The sequence below is a fragment of the Branchiostoma belcheri genome, unplaced genomic scaffold (genome assembly GCF_001625305.1).
Source record: "Branchiostoma belcheri isolate BF01 breed outbred unplaced genomic scaffold, Haploidv18h27 scaffold82, whole genome shotgun sequence".
NCBI lineage: Eukaryota > Metazoa > Chordata > Leptocardii > Amphioxiformes > Branchiostomatidae > Branchiostoma > Branchiostoma belcheri.
Genome location: NW_017804487.1, coordinates 495,824 through 509,197, shown reverse-complemented (window position 1 = coordinate 509,197; position 13,374 = coordinate 495,824). Strand labels below are relative to the sequence as shown.

The 13,374-nt window shown below is 40.9% G+C and overlaps 1 protein-coding gene across 1 annotated transcript in view; it reads left to right on the top strand.

Moving 5' to 3' along the window:
* The first annotated feature begins 646 nt into the window (after positions 1-646).
* Positions 647-13,374, top strand: part of LOC109486708 (S-crystallin SL11-like) — a 25,376-nt gene continuing 12,648 nt past the window's right edge. Inside the window, exons 1-2 of the mRNA XM_019790601.1 lie at positions 647-735; positions 8,753-8,879. Coding sequence (XP_019646160.1) covers positions 676-735; positions 8,753-8,879 — 187 coding nt within the window. The 5' untranslated portion in view covers positions 647-675. The remainder of the gene's footprint in view (positions 736-8,752; positions 8,880-13,374) is intronic.

Genomic DNA, 13,374 nt, shown 5'->3' with positions numbered 1-13,374 from the left:
CTAACAGGTGTATGTGACGTTCTGCTTGCCACACGTGTCTCTATATCGAGTTTTGTGTACAAGGTCCAAGGGTACCCGTACATTTGTCACAATTAACCCGGTTATAATGGTAATGGTATGAGTACATACCTTGGTTTCATTTACCCTTGTCTAAATCAGAGGCCCAACGAATTCGTCATTATTAGGCAATTATTGCGGCAACGTACGTGCGTACGGTCACTCTTCGGTATCATTGCGAAACCCGCTACGGTATACAATCATCATCATCATGTCGGGAGTACATGTAGTTGTACATGTACAATACAATACTTTATTGACACAACAAAAGTACAGCGCTTTTCGTAAGCCGATAACTAAACATAGAAATAGACGCGTGGATACCAAAGAATTAGCCTATTAGAAGTTTATGAATGAATCAACATGTTGGTTTTGACACATCACATATACTACTAGTTCTAAAGGTCTAAACATTTGTAACAGTGGGGGGGGGGATTAAAGGCGCTACCAACTGACCCAAATTGACTTTGAAACTCCAGTTTTTCCGCCCTGAAATTGTTTTGGGTGCCTTTAAGAGAAAGTATGATACTAGTCTCCTGACCTCTGTCACCCTTGCGTTTGTTGTATCAATTCATTGTATTAGGTTCCTCCCAGGGTCAGCCGTTGAAGAGGACAACCATGGGAAGTGGAAGTTCCACACCTCGGCAAAAAGAAGCCAAACCCAAGACCAAGTCAAAGGTGAGATCGTCACGGCCCGTGTGACAGTTAGTCTGTGTGATTGACAGATTAACTTCTTATACATGTATAGCAAAAATATACATCCATAGAAACGGTTGACAGCAACCCAAAACTGCATGTTACACAATAATTTATCACTTAACATCTACTTACCACACACACACTCACATCTACTCACCACACACACACACACACACACACACACACACACACACACACACACACACACACACACACACACACACACAATCACACAATCACACACAGTACATACATACATACATACACACACATATACACACACACATACACGATGATTTTCAAATCGTTGGCATATTGTAAATATATATAAATGTGATAAAAAATTATATGAAGTTTTTTACTCCTTTGAGCAATCTGTTATACATACTTCAGATCATTAATTCTACTAAATAAAGTTCTCATTATGATGAATGATTTCATCATAACTCACGACAAGCTGTGCCTAAAAACGCCACAACGGTCCTGCTAGTTGTCATATATCAACTTAAGTTATAGAAACAGTTTACAAAACATTATTGTGATCCAATCATTGCCAACTTTCGAAAAGACTATAATCGTCTGTGCATCTTACTTGCATGTAGCCGTTTAACTTACAAACCAATTGTATAGAGTATACTTCTAAAGGCTTTATAAATTGTGCGAAATATAATGAGGAGAAATTTTCCCATCATCTTTTATGCTTATGTCATCAGTTTGTGTGCTCGCGTCCGCTGTTTGTATGCACAAGAAGTGTTGCCAAGCCAAATGTTGCCAAAACGACAAGGCCACACCAATTTAATTTGGTTCTGGGATTTTTTTATAGAAAAAAGTATGAAGCGACAGGGCGAAAAAAATAAAAAATAAAAACAGGTCTAAGCATCCTATTGTAGCCCCAAATGCGTTGATAGGAGCCATGAAGTCAACACAAAAGGCTGGGTTAAAATTTCAACAATGAATTTTGAACTTTTAATCAAACCACTGCATTGATAGATGGAAAAACTGTAAGATCTCGGAAGAAAATAAGTTTTCTCGACTGTTGGGGGCAGAATATGAGCATTTTTGAGTTGATTCTGAACGAGAATCTTTTTTTTTTTTTTTTGCAAATCAGAAAAAAATGAAGAGGCGAATCCGAGAACCAACAAATTGAATTGGTGTGGCCTAAGGAAGCAAACAAACTACAAATTGTAGATCCTCCACAGCAGGGTAAAGAGATCATTCATCTGTAGTCTACAAACACCCATCTTCTTGTGCTTCCCGTTCGAAGTGTGTATCCAAACAAGCGACCAACTTTACTACAATGGCCACTCGTTGTGTTTGTTTGCGAACAAAACACCCCGATTGAGGTCACCGTCCTTACTACAGGAATATTAAGTGGCGCAAGTGGAGGGTAAACAAAATAACACGGCTCTGGGCGAACATGTCAAGAATGCTTTGATCGTGTGATGTGGTGACGATGCCTTGTTATACGTTAGTATTGGGTCCAGCTGAGCCGCAGTGTTCAAGTGGTCATAAAGCATGTGTAATAGATCACATTGAGACGGAGAATGCCTCGCATATTAGGCAGGGTTGTAGACGGAAATACGCTGCTTGCTGTACAACTGGCGTTTAGCGAGAAGTTATGGTCAGGCCTGGTTAGAGTTGCATGTTGGTGACGGAAGCCTTCAATATTGCTACCTCGTCTCCACGGCCAGAAAAAAGTAGCCTCTACCAGGCTTCGGGAGGCGGTTGAAAGAGTATAGAAATCGGCCAAATAGAGAGATAGCATGCCAAAACGAACAGTTTGCCGCTCGGGTGTGGCAAACTGTTCTCTCCAGCATACCAACTCCCCTGGCATGTTATCTCTCTTTGGTTGATTTCTACTCTTTCCAACCGCCCCCCGAAGCCTGGTAGAGGCTACAGAAAAAAAATCATTAACATTAAGTATATGAGAAATTCGGCTCAGTTCAAGAAAGGAAAGGGAACAACACATCTTTTCTATGAGTCTTCAAGGCATCCAAAGGGCGGGAAAAAATGCTGGATGAGGAAATCTGTCTAATAATTGACAGTTACTGTTACTTCTTGTTATTTCATCATCATTTCATATTTAAAGCATTTGAAATAGCCTCAAAACAAGCTACAGGTGAGGCGTCTCTTTATTTTCTTAGTACCGCTCATAAATAGCTAAAAGATCCTAAAACTAGTAGCCTATATACAATATAAAGCGAGCAACCGTTTTCTGTCAGCGTCTTCGCATTTTTGCCTTACAGATATCAGTATGCTATGGAATAGGATTGACTTAACTTACTGTATTAAAAGGCTGGCCAGAAAATTGACTTATTTTGCCGCCCATAAATTGCATTGGATGCCTTTTTAAAATGCCCAAAGTATATTTAGCTATTCACTGAAATTTCAATTAAAAAATTAAAAGATGGGAAAAATTAATTATACGGACCGTAGTATTTATTTGCGTTGTGTCTAGTCGGTATGTCACAGGTCACTTTGGAATAAAATTAACGGGTCCCTGACTACTGGGCGACTTTTTGTCAATTGATAAATCACTTGTATTTGATTTTGTATATTTCCCATCTATTACCTACTACCTCACCTCGATTGTAACAAAACATTAAATGTAACGTTTAAATCCTCATATGTCATGTTTGCAAAATATCGCTTTTAAAGGCATCCAATGCGATTTCAGGGCAGCAAAACTGGAAATATTCTGAATAAGGCAATCTCTGTGATATTGACACATACTGCTTCACATTAGCACGTTTTGAGTCAGTATTTTATACTTTGGGCTTTGAAAACTGCAGAAACAAGCCCCAAGATGAGTCCTTTATTTTCTGGGTGGTACCCTAAAAATCAGCCCAAGGCCTTTCCAGTGACCATTTTCCGTCAGAATTTTGGGAAGTTTTGCCTTGAGGGTCAATATACATTTGTAGTGTATGGTTTCAACTCAAATGGCTAGAATATTGCGAAAATCGGGTTTCCAAGCCCTAAACACTGCACTGGATGCCTGTAACGAGCTACATCCTATAGCGACAACGGCATATGTACGTGATGTCATATATACCACAAGGAAAATAATATATCATCAACAAATTTCCTCATCAATTTGACCCTATGTTCCCCAATAGAAGCACAGAACCAATTACAGAAACTTAATTAGAGCCGACTTGTAGCCCAGAGGGGTTTCCATAAGATTCCTTTCTGAAAATATGAAGATTAAACATAATTCATCTATCATCCAACGCTAATTACACACGAGGAGGGAGACTCTAATATGGTAAGTAATTAAGAGATTAAATAAGCACAAAATTGAATTCTAATCGCACCGTTGTATATTGCGTCTATAATTCTTCTTTAATTAGCATGATAGGGATCTTATACACGTTGATTTGGTGTAGCTGACAGCTGCAAAAAGATATATCTAACGTTACACTAAGTGCACATATTTGTGTCTCTACATTAAAGGCATTATTCATTAATGCGATTTCAGAGCAACAAAACTGGAAATATTGTGAATAAGGCAATCTTTATGATATTGACACATACTGCTTCACATTAGCACATTTCAATCAATATTCAATCAATGCAGAAACAAGCCCTAAGATGAGTCCTTTATTTTGTGAGGACATGAAAACTGGAAATATTCTGAATAAGGCAATCTGTATGATATTGACACATACTGCTTCACATTGAGTCAGCATTTCATACTTTGGGCTTTTAAGTTTTAAAACTGCAGAAACAAGCCCCAAGATGAGTCCTTTATTTTGTGGGTAGTGCCCTAAAAATCAGCCCAGGGCCCTTCCAGTAACCGTTTTCCGTCAGAATTTGGGGTATTTTTGCTCCATGAGGGTTAATATACATTGGGATAGTGTGATTTCAACTTAGTATGTAGAAAAGTGAGTACAATATTGACTTTGAAAAATCGGGTTTCCAAGCCCTAAAAACTGCATTGGATGCCTTTAAGAACAAATTTGAAAATGCGTTTGTATCCCTGCTTTCAAGTATCGCTGCTGGTTTAGACACGTAATTATAAGTATTCAATTAGTTTCATGGAGCCGTCATCCTATAACTTATTGCTTACTTATTCAGCATATTTTCGTAAAAAGCAAAAATTGACAAACACTAACGCATTGTGATAACATCCAAACGCAACCAAAACTATTTGGTGATACATAAACAGTACTAGTGACCACTCTTATGCTGTTAAATATATTCATACATTTTCGTTTTACATTTGTGTGATAGGTATATACTTATTCCCATGTATTCACATTCTAAAAGTCAGAATTACCCATCGATGTTGATCGGATGCCAATCATTGCTTGGTATTATTCTAATGACTAGATCAGAGAAACCCCTAAAACTATACGTTTTGTGTGAAAAAAAAACAAACATTACAAGGCCGGTCTACAAACTTTTTCTAATCTAACTGAAAGTATCTTTTGTTTGTATCAACTCCAAAACTTTATCAAAGTTTAACAGTCCATTCTTTTTTCGCTGTAAGTGCTGTTTGGCTCATGTTCGGTGATCACTTTGTCGTATACTATATAAGCTTGTCAGTACGAGCCAGTTTCAGGTGTAGCGTATGCGCTAATGGTTTTTCCTTCATTTCCCGTTTCAGCCTTTTTTGGCTGAACATTACGGGGCAAATGGCCCTATTGGCAAACCCTTGGGTATTCACTCCCAGTGTTAACGAGCTCGGTAAACTAGACAAGTGTTAAAGAGTCCCATCTCGCTCCGTCTGAAAACCCGTCCTCTGTGCACAGCCCCGCATTGTTTGCTATTGTGTATTATCGAAAAACATGCGTGGTCCTTATCAGTTTGAATGGGCTATTTTGCTGGAATGACGCTGAAATGGCTATAGGAAACTGTTCATCAACACGGCAGCCTCCGCGGAATGACTCTACTGAGGGAAGATCACCACACAGTCAATTGAAGCTCCGAGCCTGAAAATTATGACCCAATATATTGAAGTCGAGTGGCAAAATGTAGATAAATTTGCCAGATAGGGTGTAATGCCGGCGGTCGATGTTTTCCCCATTTAGGCGGGTATCTCGGGCCGACAGAACCCTATCGAACGGCTTGCGCTTTTCCGCCAACGACATCTTGGGGGGAAAGATTAATTGTAGGTGAAAACTCTGCTGTCATTTCATTAAAACTCACTCAGATAGCACTCATTGCTTCTAAACGGGCCCTTCACCCCACGCCGTCTATTTACCGCGCTCCCCTTTCAGTCGACAGATGCTTGTCTCTTGTAAGCCTGGTGCTTAACGTTTATCGGCCTGTTTAGTCACTGCCAAGGTGCATAGGCATTTAGGCGGGAAAAGACAACTCTCTACACGACCAGAATGTATTGCCCTTCTTATCTGACGATGTCTCCTGGCGAGTCAAAATTGGCACATTAATTTCCCTCGTCAGCGGTAATGGCGTGCAATTGATGACGACGGGTACGGCTGTAACATCCTTCCTACAAAGAACTGCTGCAGCTTTCGGTCGATCACGCGAGTAAGATATAGCGTGGATTTTCCTAACTGATATAGAAAGGAGCGGTGAGTGATGAAGCGGCGTAATCAGGTGCTAAGAAGACGCATTGCTAATAATTTTCGACATGAATGGGTGCGGATGGCTGCGTTCATCTTTCTGCCAAACGAGTTGGAGAGAAAAGCCGCCGCTCTTCCAAATTACTCTTTAACAACTTTTCGCGGTCTGTTTTTTTTTTACTTGCACCTGCGTGTTTTTTTTTTTTACTGGAGATAACTTCTATTGTGGTTAGGCAACGTCTGTCAAGATCTGTGATGTAGATCGACAACAATTTATACATGAAGTCAACTAGTCTGTATTAGTTATATTTACGGATTTGTAAAGGAAGCGTAAAGATATGAAATGTTTACGTCGTATTTAAGCACACTGAAAGGTGACGGAAAGGCGGAATTTGCCTTTCAGCAGCCTTTACGAAGTCGCAAAGTCTACTGAAATATTTTCTCAACTTTAATACTTCTTTACATATTGCGGAAAGTTTGCTTAAATGTCTCTTTTCGTGCTGTGTGGTGGATGAAGTTGCTTGGGTGTTTTCTTAGTGTTAATTGATACACATACATTTTGCTTGAACTGCGGATACCCATGTAAACCATTATCACCAACAGTTATAATATGTGCATCTTTTTTATTGATACTATCACTTGTGATTTTTGACAGAGCGGTCGTAAACTGAGAGGTTTTGCATTAGACGTTGAATAATCTGATTTCCACTTTCCTGAAATAGACGATATGCTTCTACAAAGTGTAATACGCACATCATTTGCCATCGCCGTAGTAAAATCAAAGTTAATAATATTTCACTACATGGATGGTTTTCATACAGTCATTAAAAAGAAGATAGCAATGATATATTTCTTTCTTAGGGCCACAGCAATTTAATTTGTTGGTTCTCGGATTCGCCTCTTCATTTTTTTTCTGATTTGCCCAAAAAAAGATTCTGGTTCTGAATGAACGCAAAAATGCTCATATTTTGCCCCCAACAGTTAAGAAAAGTCCCTTTCTTCCTAGTTATTACAGTTTTTCCATCTATCAATGCAGTGGTTTGATTAAAAGTTAAAAATTCATTGTTTAAGTATTAACCCACCCTTTTGTGTTGACTTCATGGCTCCTATCGTAGCATTTTGGGCTATAAGGGGATGCCTTGACCTGGGTTTTTTTCGCCCTGTCGCTTCATATTTTTTTCTGAAAAAAATCCGAGAACCAACAAATTACATTGGTGTGGCCTAACTATTCTTTACAACTTTGACACAAAACAACATACATGTACTTGTCGTGTCTATGTCGCTTTCCCACATGACATCTGACCTCACCCAGCATGCACTGCGGTGCCCCGGGGTTTTGTAATCGGCATCACGGACACCTCTTTAAACCAAAGAAAAACAAACAGTACAAGATTTCCTCAAAGAAAACACGCCACCCATACAAAACATAAAGAAAACAATCCTTTTCCGGTTCACATCCCTGGAAGCTTGTCGCTACGATCAAAAAGTCGTCTGCGGAGAGGTCTGTCAAGGGTCGATGGGCGTTTGAAACCCACCCTGAGTACGTATACAATTATGGTATTAACCGACTTGTATACGTTAGAATAGGAGGATTAGGTTCCAATTAAGTGTTTAGCCACTTCAGGTGAATAAACAACTTGGGAGGATAAGTGTTTCCCACAAAACATCTCAGATCAACTGTGCTGGTTTCACATGCGGATGGCGATTAGAAATTCATGTCAAGTTCCGATATTTTACTTTGGCTATATAGTAGGGAGGCAATGGGAGATAGCAGACTTCATCCCCTTACCCATGATTTGCCATCGTTCTGGTCCCATAGGCAAAAAATGAAGCGCAGAGGATGTGTGGCAACACTACATTTGTGGCGTATACTAGGTGTTGCAAATGCACAGACAGACAGACACACACAAACACACACACACACACAAACACACACACACACACACACACACAAGCCCGAAACGGTCATTCATTTGAATGCATGTGATTTAAAAGACAAAATTCTTATAATATTCTAGATATCACAATTGAGATACAAGCCCATGTGATCATACCGAGTAGACGACATTATGTAGTTATATTACAGTCCATACCATGGTATGGATGAAATATATTGTTTTCCCTCGTGTTTCTTCTTCTCCTGCAATTTCTTTAAATGGATTCAACTCAGCCATTTTTCAGCCAAATGACCTGAAATTTGGCATGAAGGCACAGTGGGCTAATACCCTAGACGTTTTTAAAACAGGCCTTTAGAATTGTTTTATTTGTTGTTGTTTTTTTCCTTTTTCAGTAACAAAAATATACATTTTGGGATCTGGAGCCCTAGTACTAAAGCCAAATGACCTGAAATTCGGTATGGGGATACCTTGGACAAATGTCTACAGAACGCCATTCACGCTTTTGACATACATCACTTCAAACTTGTGTAAAATAGAGTTTTTTTCTAAGTCAGTCTGGTTTTCTTCTAGTCCTTCAGGTTTCACTACTTCGATGGGAAGGGCAGGGGAGAAGTGGTGCGCCTCGCTTTCGTCCTGGCTGGTTTAGACTTTGATGACGTCAGACACACTGCGGAGGAATGGGCCAACATGAAGCAGAGTACGTACACGCATGCGCATCTTTTCTTTCTTTCTTTCTTTCTTTCTTTCTTTCTTTCTTTCTTTCTTTCTTTCTTTCTTTCTTTATTTCTTTCTTTCTCTTTCTTTCCTTCTTTCTTTCTTTCTCTCTTTCTTTCTCTCTCTTTCTTTCTTTCTTTCTTTCTTTCTTTCTTATGGTATTATACATAAACGATGATACAAAAATGCAAAATTAAGTAAGTCATCCGTGACTCTTCAATGGGAATTTGGTTTTTCTGCCAGCCGACTTGCGTCCTGTTGATGTTCATCCATTGACTACGTCAAATACACAGCCTCTACCAGACTCATTGGGTTGCTTATACCCCCATTCCACTTGATAGCGCTCTTTTCTGCGACCTGAAATTGGTCGGAGTGCGGAGAGAGGGCCTAGAGATCGCCAAAGTCGTTATGTTTGGAATATAAATCACTGTTTTTGCGCTAAGGTTTGAAGCACTCACACAACCTGTCACAGGGAAGGTCCCCTACTCTTTTCGATAAGTGCGTTGGGTTCTTTAACGTGCGTGGGGTGTGGCTCTCCCCAAACACGGGACCTCCATTTAACGTCCTATCCGAGGGACATCCCTACCTAAAGCTAGGTACTCATTTACATCTGAGTGAAGTGAGGAAAGTCGTGTAAAGTGCCTTTCCCAAGGATACAAGATCGGTGACATGGCAGGATTCGAACCCGAGATCTTTTGGTTCCGAGCCGAACACGCTACCATTACGCCACACGACCCCAGGTCATCTCAAGATCCCTAGTACTCAGTGGCGGGACGGGTATAGAAAGTATCTGTATATGTAGAAGACGAGAGGGACAGGCCTAGGGACAATATTGGCCAAATAGGGATAATTATTGGCCAGAGTAAGTAGCCATAGAGAAATCACGGTCGTGGTCGTGGGGTCGTGTGGCGTAGCGGCAGCTCGACTCGGAATCAAGAGGTCCCGGGTTCGAGTCCTTACATGCCACCGATCTTGTGCCCTTGGGAATGGCACTTAACACGACTTCCCTCACTTCACTCAGGTGAAAATGAGTACTGTATTGTCCCCTGTGTTGGTGGCGGCATTAATATAAGTTGAAAAAACTTGAGTGTGCTGTCACCACGTCTTGTGATTAGATGTTGGAATATTAAAAAAAACAAGAGCGGCTATTCTCTAGCATATCATTCTCCCTATTTGGCCAGTGTGGTCTTTTAGAGACTAGCGAATACACACGTGGCTACAAAATCAAGAAACATGTCGTCAATCTTAACAACCTTTTGTCACCTTACAAGAACGGTTACGTGCAGGCAGCAGCGTTTTGGTCTCCATTGGAAAGATAGTGGTGATTTATGGTTAAGTTCTAGGGGAGTCTGTCGCGGTTCTGTCTTGGTAGATAGGGGTCGCAAATTATTGGCCAATATCACGACATGGCCAACTGGCAGCAATTAGATCCCAATCAACCTCAGGCCCGGGCGTACAAACTAGCACGCGAGGCGCGGGAAACCAGGCCAAGGTTTGGATAGGTGACGGACAGGCATGGAATTCAGGCGGGACCTTCTGGAGATAGAACTACTTATAAGGCCACACCAATTTTATTTGTTTGATTCTTTGATTTTTTGTAGAAAAAATATGAAGCGACAGGGCGAAAAGAATAAAAACAGGTCTAGGCATCATATTATAGCCCCAAATGCTTCAATAGGGGCCATGAAGTCAACACAAAAGGCTGGGTTAAAATTCAAACAATGAATTTTGAACTTTTAATCAAACCACTGCATTGATAGATGGAAAAACTGCAACAACTAGGAAGAAAAGGAATTTCCTCAACTGTTGGGGGCAAAATATGAGCATTTTTAGTTGATTCAGAAGCAGAATCTTTTTTCTTTGGCAAATCAGAAAAAAATGAAGAGGTGAATCCGAGAACCAACAAATTAAATTGGTGTGGCCTAAGCTTATACGAAGTAAGAATTGGGTGGATACCTTTTCTTAGGTGAACTGGTTTCTGCATATAACGTTATACCTAATGATACCAAAGAAATGTACAATGCATTTCAAATGGACAGAAACGGTAAAAAAAGGGCAGTGTGGTATATGATTTTACTATTGACAGTTTAATATCTGTTCTTCACATCGTATCTCACACAAGTGTCTGGATCTTTCTGGACATATACGAGACACTCTATAGTACATAAAGACGGTGATTCTTTTGACATACATGTAGTAAGTCGAATCAGCCCATTCCCAAAGCACACTGATATATCTGTGAGACAAAAATGCGATGTCGTTGACAGAAAACGGTTGCTTGTTTTATATCGTAGGCTGGTTCTATGCATTTATTGGTGGTATCCAAAAAGGTAAAGAGACTATTCATGTAACTTGTTTGGGGGCTATTTTAAACGCTTTAAGTATGAAATTATGACAGAAATGTGCTAAGAAATGACAGTAAATGTCAATGTTAGATGGATTTTTTTCATCCAGAATTTCTTGGTTGTTTTTTTTTTTTGCCGCCCTTAAATTGCATAGGATGCCTTTAACTAGCAGTTAACAAGTTGCAGTGTGCTTTAAACACTTCAACCCAGCAGTGTTGTGGTGGTTACTGTTTCACCATGCAGCGGGGGATCATAGGATGTACCGTGGAGAGCCACATCCCTGCTCCCTGACGAACACGGACGGATTTAACGCCCTATTTTGGTAGGCGTCGCCGCGCACATTGCTTGTCGCCGCGGCCGCTTTGATCGCGCCCTGCTATCCTGCAATTGGAGACGGTAATGAAGTGTCTGTCCGTCGGGAAACGTCGGCCCCCCGTCGGGATGAAGTCACCGGTGTCATCCGCTCCCATTCCCGGTACACAACAATGTTCTCAGCGGTAGAAACTGCGGTAGAAAAAGGCGCGGGGCTATCCCCCATTTTTGTCAGCGTCTACGAAAGGAAAGGATTTCACTTCTGTAATACTTTGATCCATGTCTTTCTACAACTTTGCGATTGATCAAATCTACTATAAATCTTCAAAGCAAACATATACATTACTAGTATTCCATGCGTTATACAACTATCATTATGATAACAAGTACTTTCACCACAAAATCACACAGATGATAGCTAATAGAACCTATTAATCGAATTTATTGCCGTTGTAAACACAATACTTTACAAGAATAAAGCACAACATTTTGACAGGACTTATCATTAGCTCTAAACTATGAAATGTAAATCCTGGATTGGTATCTGCGTATGGTTATTAAACAGTTCATCTCAAATGCCACTTGACAATATAAGTATTTTGTGAAGGTCAAGTACGGAGTAATTACCATTAATTTTCGTCCCTGACTTGCCGTAAAAGTAAATTTGCGTGAAGTGAACCGCTGTGAGGATTTTGGCTGACATAGCCGACAGACGATATGACTGTAGGACCGCCCATGGGGGAGGGACATCATACAGCCCATATTAGTTCTTTATTGGGAACTAATATGTATGTCAAAAGTGTAATCGTGCCTAGGCTATGTTGACGTCCAACTGTGACACCGTAGATCAAACGATAGAAATGCAGACATGTGGTGGACCTTGTCAAGTCAAGGCCTTGCACAAGCGTTTAATATATAGTCATAGTCAGACTCTAAAGTACAGTACTACAACAACTCAACACATATCGGTGGGGCAGACAGACAACAAAATGAGAATTCTAGCACATCGTACCCACCCTACAGACACACGAAAGGCCTCCTTGCTTGCTGAACTATTAAAGACCTTGTAGTAAGATATTAGATGATAGTTCTTTGAAAAGAGAGATGCTGGAAGGTACAAGATGTATAAACACGTCATGAAATATACCGAGCCTGATAAATGATACTTCAGAGACAGGAGTTTTTTCAGAAGAGTATCGCCTGGGGTGAGGGATTCTGTTTGATATTAAATTGTTTCTTCTCATTTCCTGTCCATATCGGCGGTTCGGTAGGGTCCCCGTGTTGTAGTGTTTGATCTGAGGGTCCCTTGTTGTGATGTTCCCGGTGTTTTAATTTCGTTTAACCGGGGGCACCGCTATCATCTCCCGCACACCAGCCCGCCGAGCTCTCCCTGCCTCGTGCTACCGTGCCCCGAAACTGTCAGAACCCGCGCGCTGATGGATGGACCAGGCTTAAGTCTAAATAAATTGTCACTTGGCACTAAAGTCGGGGTCACTATCATCCGGCAAAAACCTGTCGCACATCCGGGCTCTCACGTGCGGGGTGCGCCCCGTAAAAGTCCGCGCTATTTGTAATGCCCGACGCGAAATGTCGCTTTAAGGTACGTGAGACTGGAGACAGGATATCTGCACACTGCACTGGCGATAAATTGTCCTGGGCCACAGCATGCCGGATTATGAGAGAACCATCTATTTTCTGACAAGCCTCGAGTTAGAGAGAGAGAGAGCGAGAGCGAGCGAGCGAGAGAGAGAGACTGAGAGGGAGAGAGAGAGGGAGGAGGGGGAGGGAAGAGACTGAGAGAGAGGGAGAGACAGAGAGAGA